Below are 22,512 nucleotides of genomic sequence, written 5' to 3'. Positions count from 1 at the left end.
GGGAGCTAACAAGGTCCCAGGTGCTGCTGGTGCTGCTGGCCCTGGACGCCTCACTGCTGGAGGTTAGGGATTCCGATGGGAGCACGGGTCCCTCCCTCTTTGACAAGAGAATCCCTGGTGTTTTTACATTTTCCTTTTATACCTGAGGTTCCTGCTTGGAGTTTCTCAACATCTTGCCACCTTCAGGTGAGAACAGCAGCCATGGGCTAAGCAGACAAGCCGCCCTGTCAAATCCCAAGAGTCATCAGAGGCATAATCCGTTCCAATGAGAAGGGCGGGAAGCAATTCAGAAGCCAGGGGATTGCTGACCAGCCTTCACGTGTATTGGACATGTGTGATGACCTCCATAGTGGAAAGGTTGCAGGATATGTGAGCAGAAATTCAGAGAAGGTGACATCTGAGAGCCCAGAGCGTGTGAGAGATTCTCTCCGATGTTAGAGCTGGGGAGACTGGAGCCCTCTCAGACTAATCACCGGTACAGGTTTTCCTTCTTGCTCTTGAAATGCACATTTCCTGGGAGCCGGCCAGAATTCTGTGTTCAGATTCGGCTCCCGCCATGTGTTCAGGTAGAGAAACCAGCACCTCTGCAGAGGACTGTGATTTCAGTTCTGGGATTCCATCCTCATGGGAGATAAGTAGAAGCAGCCCACCTGAAAATTCCCTTAAAACCTTTGCGATCATTATCCATTGCCCTAGAGGAAGCCCTCCCTCCTGAACTATTACAACAGTGCCATGAGGAGGGGCAAGTTACATCCCATGTTGCAGTTGAGAGACCATGGGCTCGGAGAGGCAGTGACCTGCCCGATGCCACCCAGCTAGGAAGGTGCAGCAGGAAGTTCTCACCTCATTCTGACTCCAAACCATGTGCTTCCACTGCTCCCAGACGTGTGTTTGTTTGAAGGGAGGGTGGACAGAGGGAGAAGTAACATTGGTCACCTACTCTGTGCCCAGGATTGTGCTGGACGCTTTGCATTTACCAAATAACGATTATTCCATGAACGCCTCTTAAGTCTGTAGGGTTGGCATTATTACCCATTTCACGGATGAAGAAATAGTCTCTCTGCTGGCAATGGGTAGATTTAAGACTTGATCCCACTGAGATGGGAGCACGTGGTTAGCATCCTTTAAAGGGGGCCAACTCCTAGTCAACTGCAGTCTTGTAAATGATACAAAACGAGAAGGTAGTGCTGAGAAGTCACTGAGGATCCCACAGTGGCGCCTGACACTTTGTGAGCACTCACTAAACATTAGCTTTTTTGTTTTTGACTCAGTCCATAAAGTTTATTTTAAAATTTGGAAGGAAAACGAGAGGGATCAATGCTACGGAAAGCCCAAGGAGTGAGCTTGATAGGAGGTAAAGGGTCTGAGTGAATACAATAAAACGTTAATCTCTTTCCTTCTTTCCCGTCCTTCCTCCTTGACGAGCTGCTATTCTTTGTGACAAATGTCCTTGATCTGCAAGAAGTTCTTCCGAAGACTTAGAGTCTGAGGGGATCTTTATGGTGGAGATGGGAGTGTCCTGGGCCCGAGGCCAGGGTGGGACAACTATGCTCCTCGCAGACCTGTCCTTTGTCCTTTGCTGCCCTATCTCTAGTGACTTTTTTTTTAAGATTTTTATTTATTTATTTGAGACAGAGAGAATGAGAGAGAGAGAGAGAGAGCACGAGAGGGGGGAGGGTCAGAGGGAGAAACAGACTCCCTGCCGAGCAGGGAGCCCGATGCGGGACTCGATCCAGGGACTCCAGGATCATGACCTGAGCCGAAGGCAGTTGCCCAACCGAGCCACCCAGGCGCCCCTCTCTAGTGACTTTTATCAGCCTCAGGGTCCCTCCTGGAATGTCCTACCTTATCTTGACTCTTCTCGATCTTAGGGGCAATCCAAACCTCATTCCTCCCTGAAGTCTTGGTATAATCTGTGAGCAGTTACTGGGTCCCCTGCAACCGCCCGCTAAATCTCCATCCCTAGCACTGGACAGTCTTGTCTGCTCATTTCCCTGTAATCTCCAGCATTTTATACACCGATCTTCATATTTGTGGATGAGTGAACATAACCGTCTGGGGCTATCTCTTTTGAAGGAGGCAGGTGTTACTTCCTCTAAACGCTAGGGCTCAGGAGGGCGCACCACATCCTATTGGGCTCTATCCCCAGGGTCTAGGACAAGGTCTTAGTAAACACTAATCAACATTTCTTAAAAGAATACATTTTCTGGACTTGTTCACACACTGAAGCAAGTCACTGCTGCTGGAGGGTCAAGTGACCAAGCCCTTTAGTAGAGCAAAAAAGGTGAGCCCACCTTCTCCCTGAGTGGCCCCTGTGGGCCTGTTCTGGGCCCTTCCCCAAAAGCCATTCTGGATGTACCAAGTTCCTGGGTGGCCTAGAGTGGGCCCAAGCCGATGGGGATGGTCCTGTTGTTGAGGAGGCTCAGCCTCCCCTGCAAACTGTCCCATCCACCCTTTCAGGCGCCTTTAAAACCCTCGGAGGCGTGACCCCCTCCTTCCCTCGCCCCATACTCACCCATCAGCACAGGCTGCTCTCGCCAGAGTCCCCCTGCCTCTAGTACTGTATCCCCATCACTTTGGCCCCAGCCCCCTCACCTCTCCTGGATCACTGTGGGATGTCTGTCATGAAATGACCAAGGCAGGTCATTCACCACTGGGTTCAATTTTGCTGTAGATCTGAGTCATCTCCAGTGGTGAGTGGCAGATGCACAAATCTTGCTATTGGGGTGGGGGGGCGTTGCAAGCAGACTGGACTCTGGGCCATGGACCATCACTTATTAGCAAGGAGGCCCTCCACAGTCACAGAACCTGCTCTGTGAGCACACGGAGGGCTGAAGACCTGTCTTTTTAGGTGTTGTCACAAGCTTCCTTGTTCAAAGATTTAGTCCAAAGTAGAAGCAACAATATTTGAGGAACGAGATCCAGCCAGCCTTCAATTCGGGATCAGATGATGGCGTCCTCAGCAGCTTGAACCTGAGGCCAGACGGACATCTAAGACCCGGGGCCCACCGAGCCTCATGCGCTGTCCATGCGAGAGCAGAGTCCCTTGGGCAGCACCTCATGTATGGGAACTCTGCCGTTGCAGCATCCGTGTGCTCACGAGCAGACCCCCTCCTGCCCAGGTGCTCTCACGCTGTGGAGGCATTGGAGGAAGACCCTCTGGAGTGTGGGCTTCTGCAGAAAGTTCTCACTGCCTCAGGCAGCCCTTCTCCAAGCACGGTCCCCGGGACCGTTTCAGAGAGTCTGTGAGGTCCGCAGTATTATCTCCATAATAGAAATATAATTCTCACGAGTGCAGAGTGGAGTCTCCAGGACTGACACTCTTCTCACTAAATGTTTATTGTCTTTGAAAATATTCTTTTTCATAAAAATACTTGAACCAAGCTAACATATAATGGTGTTATTGTTATTTATTTAAAACACATTTTAATACAGCCATAGGGGTCATTTGCAATTTTAACTTAGGATAAACATGAATAATCTGTATTAACAAAGTTCGGGGCCTCAAATTTTAAGAGTGAGAAATAGTCTTTTTTTTTTTTAAAGATTTTATTTATTTATTTGACAGAGAGAGACACAGTGAGAGAGGGAACACAAGCAGGGGGAGTGGGAGAGGGAGAAGCAGGCTTCCTGCGGAGCAGGGAGCCCGATGCGAGGACTCCATCCCAGGACCCTGGGATCATGACCTGAGCCGAAGGCAGACGCTTAACGACTGAGCCACCCAGGCGCCCCAAGAGTGAGAAATAGTCTTGAGACCAAAATGTCTTAACACCATCGCTTTGTGGTTCAGCAAGCTTTCTCTGTTTGGGCCAGATGGGAGAGTTTCAGCTCTGCAGGATACCCAGTCACTGTCTGTGCTCCACCTACCTCTGCTCTGAAAGCTGCCATACCAGGCATGTGGTCTTGGCTGTGTTCTAGCTAGACGTTACGTATCAGCACTGCAACCTGAATTTTATATAATAAAGTCCCTCAAAGCATTATCTTTTGATTTTTATGAGCCATTTAAAAGTGTAAGTGTAGGGGCCCCTGGGTGGCTCAGTTGTTAAGCATCTGCATTCGGCTCGGGTCATGATCCCAGGGTCCTGGGATTGAGCCCCATTGTCAGGCTCCCTGCTCCGCGGGAAGCCGGCTCCTCCCTCCCTCACTCCCCCTGCTTGCGTTCCCTCTCTCTCTGTGTCTCTCTCTGTCAAGTAAATAAATAAAATCTTTAAAAAAATAAATAAAAATAAAAGTGTAAAAACAATTCTTAGCTGTCCAAAAGGAGGCATTGGGCCAAAGCTTGTCCATGGGCTGTAGTTTTCTGTAGTTAGGGGTTTCTGTAGTGATGGGTTCAAACCCCTAACACACACATACATCACATTATTTCAACTGAAATGTTTAAAGCCAATATAACAGCTTTGCCCCTGGTTCTGACACAGGGCCCCTGAACCCTTTGTAACCTCCTGGGTGACAGGAGCGTCCTTCATTCTAATGAGGTGACCCCCAGGTGGGCTCCTGGAGGGGATCTGGTCATGAGAAAGCCAGCAGCCATTATCAGAAGTTTGGCATTTTCTGCCCAGAGAGGACTTTAGACCAGGGAGGAAGCAGTGCAGGTGGGAAGTATCTAATTCTAGATCACTTGTAAAAATAGAGCTGACCCTGAAGTCTTCTGACCTGAGCAACTGGAAGATTGAGTCCCGGAGCAGGTTCCCCGCTAGTTTTTGCTCACATATAGAAAGAAGTGATAGCAGAGCACAGAAGATATTGATGAGGGAGCAGAAGGCTGGCTGAAGACAAAGCACAAGCTGACCCCCTGCAACCTCCCCCCACCCCTGGGTGGGACCTGTGTGACTCTTCCAGGAATCTCCCAACTACCTTAATGTTAGTATCTTGCTAGAGAAAAACCACCTTAACTTGACAATGCAAGGCCTCCAGTGCCCTGTAGGTCCTCTTTAGCATATCAAAGTTCTTTTGAAACCTCCCCTTTCCTTATCTTCCCCCAATCCCATAGTATATATTCAGTCACCCCTCAGAACCCCAGGGCAGCAGCTCTTTCTGCCCAGGGGTTCTGTCCCTGGGCTTTGATAAAACCACCATTTTGCACCAAAGACGTCTTAAGAATTCTTTCTTGGCTGTCGGCTTGGAACCCTGATGTCATGTTTTCTACATCAGGTGGCTTGGAACCCTGATGTCATGTTTCCTACATCAGGTATGTTAAATTCCAGTGCAGGCCTGAGCTCATGACCCGGAGATCAAGACCTGAGCTGAAATTGAGAGTCGGATGCTTAACTGACTGAGCCTCCCAGGGGCCCCTATGCTGGACATTTTAAAAAGTTTGTGTTTCTTTGGCTGTGAACCGATTGTTCAGGTCCCTTGCCCATTTATTTACTAAAGTTCTAATATTTAGGAAAATAAATTAGGGAAACCCTATTGAAATAAATGTGTGCTCCTTTTATAAAAAGAAAAAAGAAGCATTTGGTATGTGTATTTTGCTGATTTATTAAGAACGCTGTCTCGATTAAAAACATTGTCTAGAATAAAACACACTTGGATTGGGTAGTGCTGTAGTCCTAGACAAGGGCACACCTTCTAGATCCTTCTCCTGAGTGGCAAACACTGCTAATGGTATCTCTGGATGCTACAAAGTGCAAGGACAGGAAACAGGGGCGTGTCCAGAGGAGAGTGACCCGCATGTTGGAGGAACTCAAGAATGTCTGAGGGGTTCTGGAGCCTGTGGCCTGGTCCAGGGAACGGCTCCCAGCTGGGCCCGAGGCAGCTTTTTGTCTCCCCGATGTCCCTGCAGCTGCTCAGGAGTCAGGGAGCACCTTGTTGTGGGAGTTGGACTGGGAAACCTTCGAGGTCTGTTTCAGTTCTCAGCACCTGGGCTTCTGAAAATCTGATGCTTTTCTGCCTCCAAGTCTTTGCTGGCACTGGTCCCTTCTCCTGGCCCCGGTCCCTTCTCCTGGCCCCATCTCAGGCTGCTGACTTCTTAGCTCTCCAAGGACTGCTTTAAATTCTATCTTCACAGTGGAATCTTCCCCAACCAACCCCACCCTGTTCACAACCCTTCAAACACCCATCACTGTCTCAAGTGTCTGGGTTTCTCTCTCACTAGACCTGGAGGGTAGGGCTGGGGCTTACTCGTTTCTTCTCCTCACAGTGCCCCTGATAGGACTCCTCCTCTTGGGAAGCCTTGTTGAACCGATGACCTCTCGGTAGTTATGTTTCCCAGTATAAAGCAGCACCACTGCATCCCGCTGTACCTCCGTTTCCTCATGGGGTTATTGTGGAGATTCAACAGAGACTGGAGAAAGTCACTCCGTCTTTGTTTTATAGTCACTGAGCAGGAAACATGCTGGTTTCTGTTCCAGAAGGAAAGACAGCTGGAGGAAGATCTCAAAGGTACACAGCAGGAAGAATGTAAGGTTCCCCGGGGGGGTGGGGGGGGTGGGAATCAAGTGCTGGGGAGCTCTGAGCAGGGAGTAGGGATAGGTGGGCAGGTCTTGGGGTTTTCCCCGGAGGAACCAACACCCCAGCTGTCTTAACAGGTGGCTGGAATTGCAGCAGGTGGTAAGGGGATGAAAGGGCAGTCAGGCAGAGGGAATGGCACGCCCGTGGGGCGAGTCAAACATGGGAAGCATTTGGGGGCTGGCCAGCAGTCCTACTTGGCTGGCGCTCCAGGACTGTGGGGCTGGAAGGAGGGGCAGGAATATGGCTGAAAATAGACATTGGTGAGAGGTGACCGGGAGAGAGAGCCGGGAGTTCGGGAGCCAGGGTGGTCCTGTGAGAGGGAAGGAGGGCTGGTGGGGGCGGGGCAGGGCAGGGCGCGCCTGGAGGGGACGGAGGGAGGGTCTGTGGACCCTTCAAGGCCGGACGGCCAGGCCCAACGACAGCCAGGCGTAGCTGCGGTTGGTTGTTTTAGCTCACGAAGGCCTTGGGCGTCATTTCTTACCTAACCATCACCTTGCACGGCGGGCAGGGGAGGCCTACTGCAAGTCGCCGCGGCCCCCGGGTCCCCCGGGACGAGGCTCCCCCGGCCACCCCGCTCTGGGACGAGGCCCCCCCCAGCGCCTCCCGGCACCCGCGCGTCCCCGCACCGCCGGCAGCCTCGCCCGCGCCGGCCGTGACGCCCCACGCCGGGGTCCGCCGGGCCGCGTCGGACCGGACCCAGCGCTCACTACAGACCGCCGGACTTCTGGGGCCACACGTCGGTGACGCTGTCACACCACAACAAGCATCTGTGAAGTGAGCGAGCCGTCCCCGTACCTGCACGAGGTCGCAAACTGCGGGGAGCCACCGCGTCCCGCCAGCCCCGGCACTGCAGTAGCCGGGAGGAGGGGACAGGGCCTTCCCGGGGGCTTCCGGGTCGCGCCTCTGCACGTGACTGGGAGGGGAGCCAGGCGATTGGTCAGCGGAGACGGCGGCCGTCCAGGGCGGGACCAGGCAGGGGCGGGGCCGGGGCTCCGGGCCGGGGCCTGGGTGTGGGCGTGGTTCCGCGGTGGGCGGGGCTCCAGTCCGGACTGCGCGACTGCGCACTGCTGTCTCTGCTGTCGTCGCGGCGCCAGGAGGGACGCGATGGCCGGGCCCGCGTGGATCTCCAAGGTGAGAGCCGGGCCGGCGGGTGTGCTGCGGGCGGGCCGCGCGGGCCTCGGCGGACGGGGACTGTGCGGGCGGCCCTGCGCCCAGACGGCGGCGCCTGAGGCGGGGCCAAGGTCACGGCCGGGCCCGGGTGTGCCCGCGAGCGCCGCGCCGGGGCTGGACCTGCGCCTCGCGCCGGGGCGGGAGTGGGGGGGTGGCCCGAGCGCGGCCGGCGGGGCCGGAGGGTGGCGGGGGAGGGGCTGTCCCGGGCTCGGCCGGCAGGGCCGGCGCCGCGGGGCTCGCGGGGACACCCGGGCCCGCCATCGGACGGCGCGGGTCCCCCGGCCCCCGGGACATCCTAACCCAGTCCCCCGCCCTGTCGCTGGGGAGAACCCCGCGACCTCGAGGAGAGCTGTCGCTGCCCTTGACAGCTAGGGCCGGGGCCGGAGCCGGAGCTGGAAGGGGCGTCAGGGCCCCCTGCAGTTCCCGGGTTCGCGTCTTGCAGACGCTGCCGCTCAAGGTCACGCGGGGAGTCGGGGTCGGAAGTGGGGGCTGCCCCCAGGTGTCCTGCTTCCTAGTTCTCAGTCCCATTCTCCCTACTCGTAGCCAAGGTCACACACAAATAACAGGCACGGGGAAAAGTAGGCCCTCGGGTCTCCTGTTGAGCTTCCCGAAAGGCCCCCTAGAAATCTACCGTAAGCAATTCCATTTATTTTATTTTATTTTTTTTAGTAAAATTTGGTGCTATGTTTCTCCTTTGCTTTGAGCTTAAAGAGCATCTCAGATCACTGTCATTTAGTGAAAAGAGCTCTACGCTGGAAGCCTACACCAGGAGATCTAGGTTTGAATCCCGGGAGATGCTACTGATTGGCTGTGTGACCTTGAGCACATTACTTTACATCTCTGAGCTTTGTCTGCCGGTCTGTAGAATATCTATGCTTGCCTCACAGAGTTGTTTGAGGATTAAATGCAGTAATGTGAAAGCATTAGTACATACAGAAGGAGCACACGAATCTGAGGCTTTGCCAGCATTCAGTACATTTATCTGCAGTCACGAGCAGACTGGTTCTCGGGCCTCAGTAAGTGGGTTCTGCCTCGTTACCCCCTCCAGACCTGGCTTAGTGAGTGACGGTCACTATTCTGCCACATTTGCTCCTGAAGGTAAAGCGATTTCTGTGCCACTGTCTCAGCAGAAATCAAACCTTTCATCACGGAGTTCACCCCACTTAATACCTGACTCATCTTTGGTAGGTCCGTTGAGCCTTCAGAGGTGGTCTAAAGCAGCACTGTTGATAATGGATGTGCGGGTCGACTTGCTTTGCCTGTAGTGTGGACTGCAAGAAAAAATCACATAGTGGGTGTTCAGAAAGTGTTGGGCTGTGGAATCAGATGAGGTTCTCCCCTGTCACGGACTCCCGTGTGGCCCTTGGCCATCACGGGACCTCTGTGGGGCCCGTTTTTCCCTTTAGGGGTTGGAGCAGAAGGTGCCTCAGCCCCATGCTCCAGGATGCTGGGGATGCTGGGTTGATGTTTCAGTCAGAGCAGTTCCTCTACTGGGGTTCCATGTAGGGTTTAATTTGAAAAAGTGGTCTGCAGCTTAAATTTTTTTTTCTAAAAAACATTATTTAGAGAAAATACTAGGTTTCTAAAGACCTTTCTGATTCTAAAATGCTGTAATTATGAGCCAGCTCCCCAGCAGCAAATATTTATTAGTGAGTACCTGCCATACATCCAACATTGTATTTATATGTTTTTAAGTTAGATCATGAAGGTAATAAAGGAAATGGGGAACCGTGGATTCCGATGGCCCAGGACCTGAAGTCAGAAGTTCAGTTCATGCTCTGTGAGCCTGGCCTTAGTCTCCTTATCTGAAAAGGGCCACTAATACCTACCTCTCCAGGTGTAATAGAGATAACATAATGTAATGTATGTACAGGCACGTTATAAAGTACAAGACAGTCTCTGCCTTTAAAAAATCTCATTTTATGTACAGTTCTGGGTCATTTTAATGACTTAGATGTATACTGCCTTATTGTAAGACCACGTGGGAGAGATGACAAACATGGACCAGACTGATTGGTAGAGAAAATCGTCACAAGTATTAAAGATGTTTGCTGGGATGGGGATTTGTCAGATAAAAGAGATTATTGAGGCTGGCTTGTGTTTCTCCAGAAAATACTCATTGAGCACCTCCTATGAGCCCCGTGCTGTTGTAGGCACTGGAGATCCAACAGTGAATAAAACATAAAAATCTTTGTGCTTGTGGATTGACATTTGAAATCGCTTGTTTGTTGCGTCTTTTGTCACAAAGACATGGTCCTGTTTTGTATGAATGTCTTCCCCCTCTCTCTGGGCTGGGGTGGGCAGAAGCACTCGTGCAAATTTTACAATGTTCCTGTCACCGAGTAGCTTTTACACGGCCTCTCTTCCAGCAGCCCATCTGTCCGTGGATGAATCATGTTCTAGGATTAAGATTTTTGCCGGTGGTTTTGGCATAGAGTGTCCTTTTGAGTCTGGCCCTGTTTTTTATTTTCAGTCCAGAGAGATGACTGTAGATGCCAGGTTAGGGAGTACAGTTCATTCACACCTGCTTGGCTGTTGGTTGGTGTCTCTAGTAGATGCTAGTGTGACAGCAAAGTGTCGGGCCTTATGAGAACGGTCCCCAGAAAGGAAGACTAAGGTGGCATATAACAAATGTATTTTTGCTTATGTATCTAGCGTGAAAAGAAGTTACGTTTATAATTTGTAATGAATTTTAGTACCTTTGGTCTATGTACCCAATTTCTTAATAGGACTTTGTACCAGTTTTCAACGACTCAGTTATTAAAGTTCAAAGTAACCTTTTCAGATTTCTGTTTCTAGTGTCTGATAGTGTTGAGCGGAAACCACTATCCCAGTGGTAACATCTTGGGCTAGTGGAGTTAGGGGGTCACTTTTCTCTTTTCTGCCTCCCCTTTCCTGGCAATTAACAATTACATAATGACCATGTCATTATTGTTAATGACCGTGTCATTACTTATCAGAAAAAATAAGTAAAATCTTCATTCTGTATGACACAGGTGTCAATGGTATTAAATAAACTTCGTTAGATTTTTGTTATTCTAATAAGTGTAATTACTAAATATTCACGGGAGAAGAGTAGGCACAGTGTGTAACTGAAGGAACACTGGACTAGGAGTCAGGAGACCTGAATTCTGGTCTCTGGTCACCCTGTGGCTGCAGGCAAATCCTGACCCGTGAAACACCGATGTCTCTGCCTGTATAATGAGTGAGTTGGGCTCTGGAATTTTTAAAGACCCTTCCAGCTCTAAAATTAGTGATAGTTTTCTTAGAGGATGTGTTTCCCCCAAATTGACACAGTAGTCAATAATGTTGATATAAAATCTTCCAGATCATCTGAGGAAAGTCCAGTGTTTGAACTAAAAAGGGATAGTTTCATTCCGCCTTCAACATTTTTTGACAACATATTCATCAAATCAAATTTTAAAATATATAGTACTTAATTTCAAAGCAGAGATAAACTAGATATTTAGGTTTTCAAATCTGAGATAGCTTGTCACATTGAGCTAATACATGAGACAGATATTCGTAGAAGTTCCTGAATATATGTGTGCAAATTTGCAGCATCATCAGCCTTCAGAAATGGCCTCATCCCTACTCCTCACTATATGTGGTTTAATTCTGTGCATGACTTTTTTTTATTGATATTGATGTAGGTCTCTCGGCTGCTGGGGGCATTCCACAACCAAAAACAGGTGACCAGAGGTTTTGCTGGTGGTGTGAGTATAATTACATCTTTTATTTTCCTTTTAGAAGTTTCTCAAGAAAGATGCTCTAACACATTTATTACATAGTTTTTTTGTCGCCATTTATTTAAAATTAGGGAAAACTTGTCATACTTATGCTGGATATTTAAGTTATGGCTAACACGCATAAATCCATCGGATCACTTGCACATTTAAGAATTACGTTACAGGGCGCCTGGGTGGCTCAGTTGGTTGAGCGACTGCCTTCGGCTCAGGTCATGATCCTGGAGTCCCGGGATCGAGTCCTGCATTGGGCTCCCTGCTCGGGCTCCCTGCTCAGCAGGGAGTCTGCTTCTCCCTCTGACCCTCCCCTCTCTCATGTGCTCTCTCTCTCTCTCTCTCATTCTTTCTCTCAAGTAAATAAATAAAATCTTTAAAAAAAAAAAAGACTGAATATATTTAAAAAAAAAAAAAGAATTATGTTACAGCTGGCTCTGTAAGCCTGTCACATTAATGTCTTAAAGTAGCCTGGTTAAAAATAGAAATCACCCTTGAGCCTGTTACTTCACTTCGAAATCTCATTTTGGTAAGACAGTTTTTTTCAAAACTTGTACAAGTTCAGAGAGAATTGTTGAGAAGCTTCAAAGCCTGCTTTGCATTTTTATTTTGTGAGCTTCCCTAAAAACAGTAGATTGACCGCTGTTAGGAATGCCTCAAACTTGTCTGAGCCGTATGGGCTCACACGTCCTTATGCAGTCTTTGTAGACATGATAGTGGATCTCCTATTTCTTATTAAATCTGCTGCTTTTAGAATTCCCAGCATTAGAATTCTGTGCGTTAGAAGCTGATACCACATTTTTAGAGCATTCTAAGACTGTGGGTCAGTGACTTCCTATTTGTTTTTATTTTACCCCCTTCTTATAGAATCTGATTTGGATTTCATAATTCCTCTACTCCCATATAATGTCTTACTCTAGGAGGGATTTATAAGACCGTTGTACCTCTTTTTTTCCCCATTGACTTTCTATACTGTGGAAGAAAAGTAGATTCTTCTGGTGGCCTGATGACATTTATTATTACGTGTTGGGAGAACAGGAAGAAGAAGCCAAAGCGTTCTTTTGGCTCTGCTTGTGCAAAAGACGCAGAACGAGGCTCACACTTGAAGCGCCCGGCTGGCCACGCTAGCATTTCAAACACGCTCTGAGGGCTGATGGGATGATCATTGCTCTCTGCTATGATTTAAGCTGTCCATTTGGTAAAGATTTTTGCCTGGTGGGAAGGGGGTTATATTTGAAAGAAAGAAGAAGAGGAACTAAGTTTTTAAAAGATTTATTCAGTAATACAGAGAAATTCAGAAATAATTAGGCTACCTGCTCAGTGAGTATCAGTGGAAGGCAAAAGACCAGGGACCATTGTCCGGCCAGAATTCCTGGTGAGAGAAAGTCCCCAGATAATGACACTTAACGGTCTCCAAGTTGGGGGAGCGGTTCTGAATTAACTCCTGAAAGTCCCGTCATCACTTGCCTTTACACATTTTTATTTCTACGTTTGAAATGCTGGCTTGATTGTTTGAAGTCTTTGTGATAAAGCCCTGGCCTCACATTAGAAACACCCCTGTCCTTCTCTGCAGGCGTGACCACACTTGCTGTTCTTGTAGGCCACACACAAACTCTGCGGGGCTCCCCTTGATGGTACTTGTCATTGAGGAGTGGATGTCACAGAGGGGCTCAGGAAAGCGGGGACCTCCTTGTGATTGGAAGTCTGGTGTTCTCTGAGTTCTAGAACAGACTGCAGCAGTCTTCTGGGAACGTGTCTGAAAGGGGTTTTTAAGCCTGAGCAGTTGGGTGAGGACCTAACTTTCCAGGATCCCGGTGGAGAGGAGAGCAGTTGCCTTCATGGGAAACCCTCTGAATTCCAGTGAGAGAACCTTGTGGAAATTTGTTCTCTTTGGCTTCATAGACTTGAATTAACTGGTCTCTTTGTAGCTTGTCAAAAAAAATATCAATTGTAGTTTACTTTTGTTTTATCTAAAGAGCATTATTTATTAGAGCCTCAACTCAGGTGAAGAGTAGAGTCTCTTGGGTCTTGCCTCCATTTTGGTGAGCTCTTGGAGGGATGTCTCTTTTCCTGAAGGCCTTCGGGTCTTCTTTTTTTAAAGATTTTATTTATTTATTTGACAGAGAGAGATAGCGAGAGAGGGAACACAAGCAGGGGGAGTGGGAGAGGGAGAAACAGGCTTCCCGCTGAGCAGGGAGCCTGATGTGGGGCTCGATCCCAGGACACTGGGATCATGACCTGAGCCGAAGGCAGACGCTCAACCAACTGAGCCCCCCAGGTGCCCCAGCCTTCGGGTCTTCTTGAGCACCCCCCCCCATGAGCTGGATTTCTCTGTCAGTGATATTCTTTCCAAACCTTCAAAAATTAATCCTTACTGTCCTCTTTGGTGATTTCTTATGCTCAGGTTCAGACAGTCACTTTAATTCCAGGAGATGGTATTGGCCCTGAGATCTCAGCTGCGGTTATGAAGATTTTTGATGCTGCCAAAGTAAGTGTGTTTAAAAAAACACCTTTCATCATAATTTGTAGAGAACATTTCTCGGGTAGTTGGAGTCTGTGTGCTCTTAGGACAACTTGTGTGAAGCGGAAGGTGTTGGCCGTCTCCACTACCCTGACTTCAGTGCCGCGCAGGGCTTAGCCCTGCCAGTCCCCTGCCTGCCTCATTTCCTGTCTCCTGCCAGCAAGACTAGAACTGATATTTCACAAAACCATCTAGGAGATTTTGAAAGATTAAAAAAAATTCCCGATGTGGTATTACCATCAAGCATGAGGGACAGTTATTCTAATAGCCCAGTCTTCATGCAGTAGCTACTTTAAAACCTTTTTGTTTGGGGAATACAGGAAAGTTGGGCTTTGTTTGATCGCCCTTGAGATGCTAGGCAAAGTCCCATGCTCTCCTGTAAGATGAAGACTGGAGTGGGGTTTGAACCGCACATACACAGCTTTCGTAAGCTCCAGTCCTGTGGAGGGGCTGATGCCTCTCCAGTGGCAGACTGCGCAGAGAGCCAGTATGACTGGTCACCTGCTGTAAGCGCCCGGTGGAGAAAGACCTGCCTCCGCCTGGTCGGCGCCCACCGTGCCGGCTGTCGGGGCACATACAGGGAAGGAGGGGACTCTGGCGTATGCCTGCATGGCTTATGGACTGTATCTGGGACTGGACTGTTTTTAAACAGCTTTACTGAAATACAGCTGATATGCTGCACGGTTTGCTGGTTTGCCGTGTGAGGTCCAAGTCCGTGGTCTTCAGTGCATGCTCAGAGTTGTGCGGCCAGCACTGCGATCTAATTTTAGACCATTCTCACCCCCCAAACAGAAGCCTTACCCTCGTTAGCACTCGCTGCCCAGCCCCCAGCCCCCTCAGCCCACCCCTCCCTCCACCGGCCCTAGGTCACCACTTGTCTACTTTGTGTCCACACATTGGCCTCTTCTGGACACTTGTATGAATAGAGTCTTCTACTGCGTGGTCTTTTATGATCGGCTTCCTTCACTTAGCATATGATTTCTAGGCTCACGCCCATGTCAGTACTCTGGTGTTTCCGCCCACCGTATTTCTCCTCTCCTTGTGCTATTCTTATTTTAGCCACGGTAAGAATTGTGAGAAAAACAAGTGGGCAGGTGGCAACCTGGTGCGGACTGGACAGGGTAGCGGCAGAGAGGCCCTCTGGGTGCATCAGGGAATGACATCTCATCTCGAGTGCCAGGAACTTTCTGGACCTTTATTGTATGTTTTCACCAGTTCACCCAAAGTTGAAGACGTTTGTCCTTGTAGTGTGCGTGTGGGTCACACCAGCGTCTCTGCGGCTCACTGTGCTCTGTGTCACGGCATCTAGGCGCCCATTCAGTGGGAGGAGCGGAATGTTACCGCCATTCAAGGGCCCGGAGGAAAGTGGATGATCCCTCCCGAAGCCAAAGAGTCCATGGATAAGAACAAGATGGGCTTGAAAGGTAGTGGATATGGTGGCAATTGTGGATTTCTGCTATAGGTGTTAATTTTGAAAGGTTATGATACATTTGAGCTAAAATAAAGCCTGACTGTGTTAAAATAAAACCATCCTCTATGAGGCAACTTCTTTCTTTCTTTTTTCAGAATTTTTTTACTGGAGTGTAGCTAACACACACTGTTACCTTAGTTTCAGGTGTACCACATAGAGGTTCGCCTTCTCTGCACCTTATGTTGTACACCCCACATGAAGCAGCTTACTCATGGTGAGGTGGTTTTTCACTTGGGACGTATTTTTCCCCAGGAAGAACATTAAAGGATTACTGGCCAGTGTCAAATGAAAGTTATATTTTATGTTCACCTAGATTTATCTTTTGTACACTTTGCACGTTTTTATTCTCATTTTAATTAATATATGCTTCAAGTCATGATTCAAAATGTGAGCATATGCCTGATTCCCATTCAGCACCGGCTGTAAGTGTAGACAGATGCAAGTTTGAATCTCATCTGTGCCACGTACCACTGGGAGGCTTGGGCCAGTTTCTTACTCTTGCTTTTGTTTTTTTTCCCTTCATTTTTATTCTATTTTACTTTATTTTTTTAAAGATTTTATGTATTAGAAAGGGAGAGGGAACATGAACAGGGGCAGGAGGGTCAGGGGCAGAGGGAGAAGCAGGGAGCCCAACGCGGGACTCGATCCCAGGACCCCAAGATCATGACCCGAGCCGAAGGCAGACACTTCACTGACTGAGCCACCCAGTGCCCCTTCCGTTCACTTTTAAATAACAGCAAGAGTGTTGTTACGGCATGGGTGGTGGTGAGGGTCAGATACTGCCAAGCCTGGTCCTCCCCCGGGAGGTGCACGGTGTTACTAAGGAGTGCAGTAATGTTCCAGACAGCTTCCAGGGGATTCTTCCTCCTTTGTTTGAATCGGGGAGAGGGTAAAGTCAGAGACAGACGCCTTCTGCGCTGCGGCCCCAGTGGGTCAGTGGGTGGCTTGGGAGCACACGCTGAATGACGTCTCCCGGTTCATAAGCGTGCATGGTACACATGTCACATGGCTACTTCTCATCCTAACTAAGCTCCAGTGGGAAAGTGAAACAAGGAAAAATTGGAATTTCAAGGAAACATTCTGTACTTGTGTTTATAAAGAAGAAGAAGAAAACCCAGAACGTATCCCATTGTCATCTGGGTGCTTTTCTTTACCACAGGCCCTTTAAAGACCCCAATAGCGGCTGGTCACCCATCTATGAATTTATTGCTCCGGAAAACATTTGACCTTTATGCAAATGTCCGGCCGTGCGTCTCAATCGAGGGCTATAAAACCCCTTACACTGACGTAAACATCGTCACCATTCGGGAGAACACAGAAGGAGAATACAGCGGCATCGAGCACGTGGTATGTTCGTTTGATTCGCACTTGGGTTGTCTCTGTGCACTTGGGACAGGCGTCCTGATTCCCGGTCGTTGGGAACGGCTCTCCGAGACGGCTCACCGCGACCGGGCCTGAGGCGGGTGAATCTCCCACCTCACAGGCGTGTTCTTGGGCAGGTGGCCATCTCTGCACCTCAGTTGTCATCCGTGCAGTGGGACTTGTGATTCCTGCCTCCTGGGGCTGGGGCTGCTGATACTCACCCCCGCGACGCCCCACGTGGCGGTGTGTCCTCACTGCTCGGGGCCCAGCACCGGCCAGTCCCGTGAGGCAGGACCCGTTCTCCCTCAGATCGTGGACGGGGTCGTGCAGAGCATCAAGCTCATCACCGAGGAGGCGAGCAGGCGCATCGCGGAGTTTGCCTTCGAGTACGCCCGTAACAACCACCGGAGCAACGTCACGGCCGTGCACAAAGCCAACATCATGTGAGTCCTGGCCGGGCCGGAGCCCCGCTTGCTGTCGGGGGCAGCAGCGACCCAGCATCCCTCTCTTTTCCCCGGTCAGTGGGTCAGGCATCTCCGTCTGTGAGCAGATTGGAGGGGCAGGAGGGACTGGGCGTCATCAGAGCAGGGCACTGGAGACCAGATCCCCAGATGCTGTGACTGCTTAGCCGAGGAAGCCACCCAGGTCAAAGGGCAGGCGCGTTTATGCTGTCCAAGTCGACCAGGGAGTGTGTCTGACACGGCCAGGTGCCAGGGGCCATCCGGGGGCTTGGCGGTGCACCTCCTGCTTGCCCCAGTCTGCTGAAGGCATCTCTGGATGTGCAGCGAAAGCGCTTGAGCGTGTCCAGCGGTACAACCATTTAAATGAGTCAGTTTTAACATTTTCTTATTAATAGATATTTCTTCGTTTTTGCTGGACAAAACCATTAAAAATAAGTCCTTATTTTGATCAGATATTTTACATTTTTATGCCCTTTTTGTGCTTCCAGAGATATCCCAAAACATTTTCAGTTTGCGTTTAATTAACTGCCTAAAAAATAATTTTACTGTGATTGAAATCAGACATCTGGGCTTCTGGAACTAACATTTCTTCAACTTTACTCTTTGACTTGATCCTTTTCTTTCTGCAAGTCTTTCAACCATTTTTATTTGATTAAATACAGGCGAATGTCAGATGGGCTTTTTCTGCAAAAATGCAGGGAAGTTGCTGAAAACTGTAAAGATATTAAATTTAATGAGATGTACCTTGATACAGTGTGTCTGAATGTAAGTATAAATGCTTGCCTACCTGCTGCCTTCTGTGGCGTGTCGCGGGTGCGGCTGATCGCTAAACACACAGTGTGTATTCCTCGCAGATGGTCCAGGATCCGTCCCAGTTTGATGTTCTTGTTATGCCAAATTTGTATGGAGACATCCTTAGGTGAGTCCAGCTATACCCTGTAGTCTATAATTTATTTATAAATGTCCTGAAATGAATGTGGCTTAAGAAGTTTCATTCGAATATTAAAAAGTACAGCGTGTGTGGTAGGAGTTGGATCCTGGTGATTTGGGTGGTAATGTCCATGATCACATGTTGGATGGGTGATTCGTTTAATTTGCCAAATTGGCCCTGGGCTGTTGTCCTCTAATGATTCGTCCCTTTTCCCATTCTGAGATGTTTTATTGGTTGATTGATTTCAGTGTGTTACTATGTGTAGCTAATGGGTGGGTCATTTTGTTTTTTTTAAGATTTTATTTTATTTGACAGAGGAAGTGCAAGCAGGGAGAGCAACAGGCAGAGGGGAAGCAGGCTCCCGGCTGAGCAGGGAGCTGGATGTGGGGCGCGATCCCAGGACTCTGGGATCACGACTAGAGCCAAAGGCAGACGCCCAACCCGTTGAGCCCCCCAGGCCCCCCAAGTGGGTGGTCATTTTTACAAAATTTTTGTGACTTTTGATATAATTTCTGTAAAAGAAATTTTCTGTAAACGACTTACAGAAAAGTTGCAAGATGGTACAAGGAACTCCTGTGTCCCCGGCCCCCCCAGCCCACCCCTGCTAACGTTACTTCTGCCTCTCTTCCCCTCGCCCTGCCTTCCTCCTCCTGGTGTCCTCCCCAACCACATACACGAAGTTGGCCATTATTCCTTCTACATCTGTTAGTCGGTACTCGGCTGCGAGGATCAGCTTCCCTTCTCTCATTGATTTGTGTCCTTACGTCAGTTTGACTCGTGGGTATAACCGTGAATTCTGTCCGTCACAGCCGTCATTTATATTAGCCAGTGTGCGTCCGTTTGAGCTGTCATGTCCTGGACACGGCCGACCGTCTGCTTTCTGGCACAGTAAGCTGCCTCCGGCCCATCCTGGGTTTTTCTAACTGTGGTCCCAGATCAGCCACTTCTCCAAGGAGCCCTGGTTCCCTTTGGCAGAGAGTGGTATTTAAAATCCAAAGTCTGGGGCGCTGGGTGGCTCATTTAAGTGTCTGCCTTCAGCTCAGGTCATGATCTCAGGGTCCCGGGATCAAGCCCTGTGTCTGGCTCCTGGCTCAGTGGGGAGCCTGCTTCTCCCTCTGTCTGCTGCTCCCCCTGCTTGTGCTCTCTCTCTATCAAATAAATAAATAAAATCTTTAAAAAATAATAAATAAAATCCAAAGTCTGAGTGAGGTGTTTCATTTTTTCAGAACACCCTTTGAAATGTTTTTCTGCCCCCAGTGACCTGTGTGCGGGATTGATTGGAGGTCTTGGTGTGACACCAAGTGGCAACATTGGAGCCAATGGGGTTGCGATCTTCGAGTCGGTAAGGACCTGAGTGGTAAGGACCTGGGTGACGTGGGAAGTGGCGTTCACATAGGAATGGCCTGAGGGCCCAGGATGGGGTTATCTGCACGAATGTGGTTCAGCTGTTGAGTTTTCCCAGGAGTCGAAATAAAATGATGCTTTCTTTAGGTTTTTTTATATAAGCTTGGTTTATTTATTCATTTCCCCCTTTTTTATTTTGTATCATTATTTATTATGTGTCCTTCCTCAGTTACATCTTATCAGAAGCTGGAAAGGATTGTTAGCCCGTGTTTTTGCACTTTCCCCCCATGGTTTTGGCTCTTGGTTTTTCTGAGGCTTTACTTCCCGACCCCATGTCTGATGAATGAGGAGACGTGACAGGGCGCAGCGTCCCCAGGAGAGGGCTGTTTGCGGTCCCTCTGACCATGTTTGTGTTCCTCCGGTAGGTTCACGGCACCGCCCCGGACATCGCGGGCAAGGACATGGCCAACCCCACGGCCCTCCTGCTCAGCGCTGTGATGATGTTGCGCCACATGGGGCTTTTTGACCACGCTGCGAGGGTTGAGGCTGCGTGCTTTGCCACAATTAAGGATGGAAAGGTTTGGGTCATCGTCTTGCACACATTGTGTTTGGGTGAAGGCAGCAGTCGTTGGCTCCCCGAGCACACGTGGGTCCGCTCTATGGAGAGAGGAGCTGTGCGTTCCGTCGTGGCAGGGGCTAGGAAGCACTAACCCAGAGACACCCGTGTGCTTTAGGAGGAGCCGCGGTTCGGGGCCAGAGTCAGTGAGGCCTCGGTGTCCTGTTGTCAGTGCAAAACCAGGGTCAGGTCCCTGCTCCTCCCCGCCAGCAAACCTGTGTGGTGCGCGTGATAAAGCCTGCGGAGTCTTAACACGCGAGGGGAGCTAAGGTCCAGGCTGCGGGGCCAGAGAATCGAGTGGCAGGGCCGGATCAGATGTGCGGAGACGTGCTCCACGTGTGTTGTGAAAGCAAAGCACGTTCATAAAAGGAATCATCGTGGCTGATAAACTAAATGTTGGGTGACTTTATGTTCTTCATGCACATCATCTCTGTAAATCTCTGCTGCTCTGTGAAGTAGATGCTACGACTAACCCCCTTTGCCAGGTGAGGGAACCTGGCACAGAGAGACTGACTGACTCGTCCAAGGTCCCACAGCTCCTCCGGGGTGGCCGGGGCTCACAGTCTGGCTCAAACCCAGCTTCGTTGTTCTGTGCGCAGGCAGAGAGCGAGGCTGCAAAGGCATAGCATCTGTTTGGAGAGAGTGCTGCCTCAAGTCCTCGGTGGCCCTTGGAATTGTCGGGACACAGTGGGACGGGAGAACCAAGTGTTTTGGGGTCCCTTTGGGAGTGAAGGGAGGGTACGCTGTTGGAGGACCCGGGGGCCGGGTGGGAGAATTTCTCTTCTAAGGAGGAGAGTCGGAGAGCTAGTGATTCAGGGGTGCCTGGCGGGCCGCCTCGGTGCAGTGTGGGCCTCCTGATCTCTAGCTCATGAGTCAGGCCCCACGTGATTCAAATATTACCTTAAATTTGTTTCTCAGCTTCCAAAATAGGTCAGAGTACGTTTTCTCAACTTTAAAAATTCCCCAAGGGATTTATGGTTTGTTTAAATGTCCATAATCAATGTTAGGGTCTACTGTACGGACAGAGGGAGAATTTTGGAAAGCCTCCCTCCTCCATTTTGTCTTGAGAGCGCCTTGTCCTCTCCAGCGTGTTCGTGCGCGCTAATTGGACCCTGGTCATTCTGGACGGGGGGTGCCAGACGTGCTCGGGGGCTGCGCTAACTGGACCCTGGTCATTCTGGGCGGGGGGTGCCAGACGTGCTCGGGGGCTGCGCTAACTGGACCCTGGTCGTTCTGGGCGGGGGTGCTGGACGTGCTCGGGGGCTCTCTGTAAAAACAGCCTGGCTTGGCTCTAGCGTGTGGGTGCATTTTCTCTTTGCTTTTCTCTTTTCCCAGAGCTTAACGAAAGATCTCGGAGGCAACGCAAAATGCTCTGACTTCACGGAGGAGATCTGTCGTCGAGTACGAGATTTAGATTGAGGCTCCTGTGAGTGGTGCCTGTGGGCGTCACTCCCACCGGCCGCCACGGGCACCTCCCATCGCGCACACGTTTGGTTCGCTTCTTTCCCGACAGTACACTTTTAGACGTGGCCTTTTCTGAACAAAATCTGTGCAGAGGCTGCGGGGGACGTCCCTAGGCCTGCTTTCAGAGGACTTTCCCCAAGTGCTTGTTTTATTTATTCTGTGTCTATCCCGTATATGTTTTTTGTAAATTCTAAGTGGACTGTATCGTTTGCCATGTTAATCATTTTACACTTTGGTTAAAACGGTTTTTTCCTCAGCTGTAAATACGATACAGAATTAATAAGAGAAAACATAACTTTTTAAAGAAAACCCTGTTTTCCTTGGTTTATGAAAAATGTAATAGAAACAAAATAGATTATTGACATGATAGTAAAGATGATATTCTTAAAAAACTAATGGGCACAGGAGAGGTTTCCTGGAAAGTTCAGATCGAAACCAGTGAATAGGGCATACTTAGCAATGTGGGAAGTAGGCAGGTGAGTCCTTCGACGTGAATTACTGAGTATGAATAAAGACTTCAAGAACTATGTAAGGAGAGATGTGATTTTTGTTAATAAGACACAGGCAGTATATTTGATACAAAGACGTGGGTTTGTGTGTCCAGTTACTTTGTTACTGGAGACCCCCGTTGCTGGCCAGAGCTTCCATGGCCTGGAGGGGCGGGCTTTTTGCTGGACAGTGGGAGGTGTCTCTGGCGCAGGGCCAGCCGCGTGTGGTCCACTCTGCCTGTAGCCGCCCAGGGCCCCCAGCGCCTCGGTTCTGGCTGCAGTTGAGCTGGGGGTGCTGGCTGGCCTGCCCCATCCCCAGGGCACCGGGTCACTGCCCGCCGTCCCACCTCAGCGGCGCCGGCCAGAGATGAGCCTGCGGCGGGGCCAGGGCTCAGCCGCTGACCCCCCCCCCCCCCCGCCGCCGCCCCAGCACGACTGCACTTTATGTCAGACTCCCAAGTCACTATTTTCGGCGACTCCTGTCCTCTTCTTGC

At 49.9% G+C, this 22,512-nt stretch overlaps 1 protein-coding gene across 1 annotated transcript; it reads left to right on the top strand.

The window, feature by feature from the left end:
• The first annotated feature begins 7,488 nt into the window (after positions 1–7,488).
• On the top strand, positions 7,489–22,057 carry IDH3A (isocitrate dehydrogenase (NAD(+)) 3 catalytic subunit alpha). The gene is made up of 11 exons (XM_028093817.2): positions 7,489–7,581; positions 11,274–11,336; positions 13,765–13,848; positions 15,191–15,305; positions 16,512–16,699; positions 17,024–17,157; positions 17,838–17,940; positions 18,030–18,094; positions 19,364–19,448; positions 19,876–20,028; positions 21,402–22,057. The coding sequence occupies exons 1-11, from the start codon at positions 7,555–7,557 to the stop codon at positions 21,483–21,485; spliced, it is 1,101 nt and encodes a 366-aa protein (XP_027949618.1). The 5' UTR covers positions 7,489–7,554; the 3' UTR covers positions 21,486–22,057.
• Positions 22,058–22,512: the final 455 nt, after the last annotated feature.

The sequence above is a fragment of the Eumetopias jubatus genome, unplaced genomic scaffold (assembly GCF_037043125.1).
Source record: "Eumetopias jubatus isolate StellerSeaLion01/CBP00866 unplaced genomic scaffold, mEumJub1_p1.0 scaffold_7, whole genome shotgun sequence".
Taxonomy (NCBI): domain Eukaryota; kingdom Metazoa; phylum Chordata; class Mammalia; order Carnivora; family Otariidae; genus Eumetopias; species Eumetopias jubatus.
The sequence above is the reverse complement of the archived record's forward strand: the minus strand, read 5'-3'. Positions and strand labels throughout refer to the sequence as shown.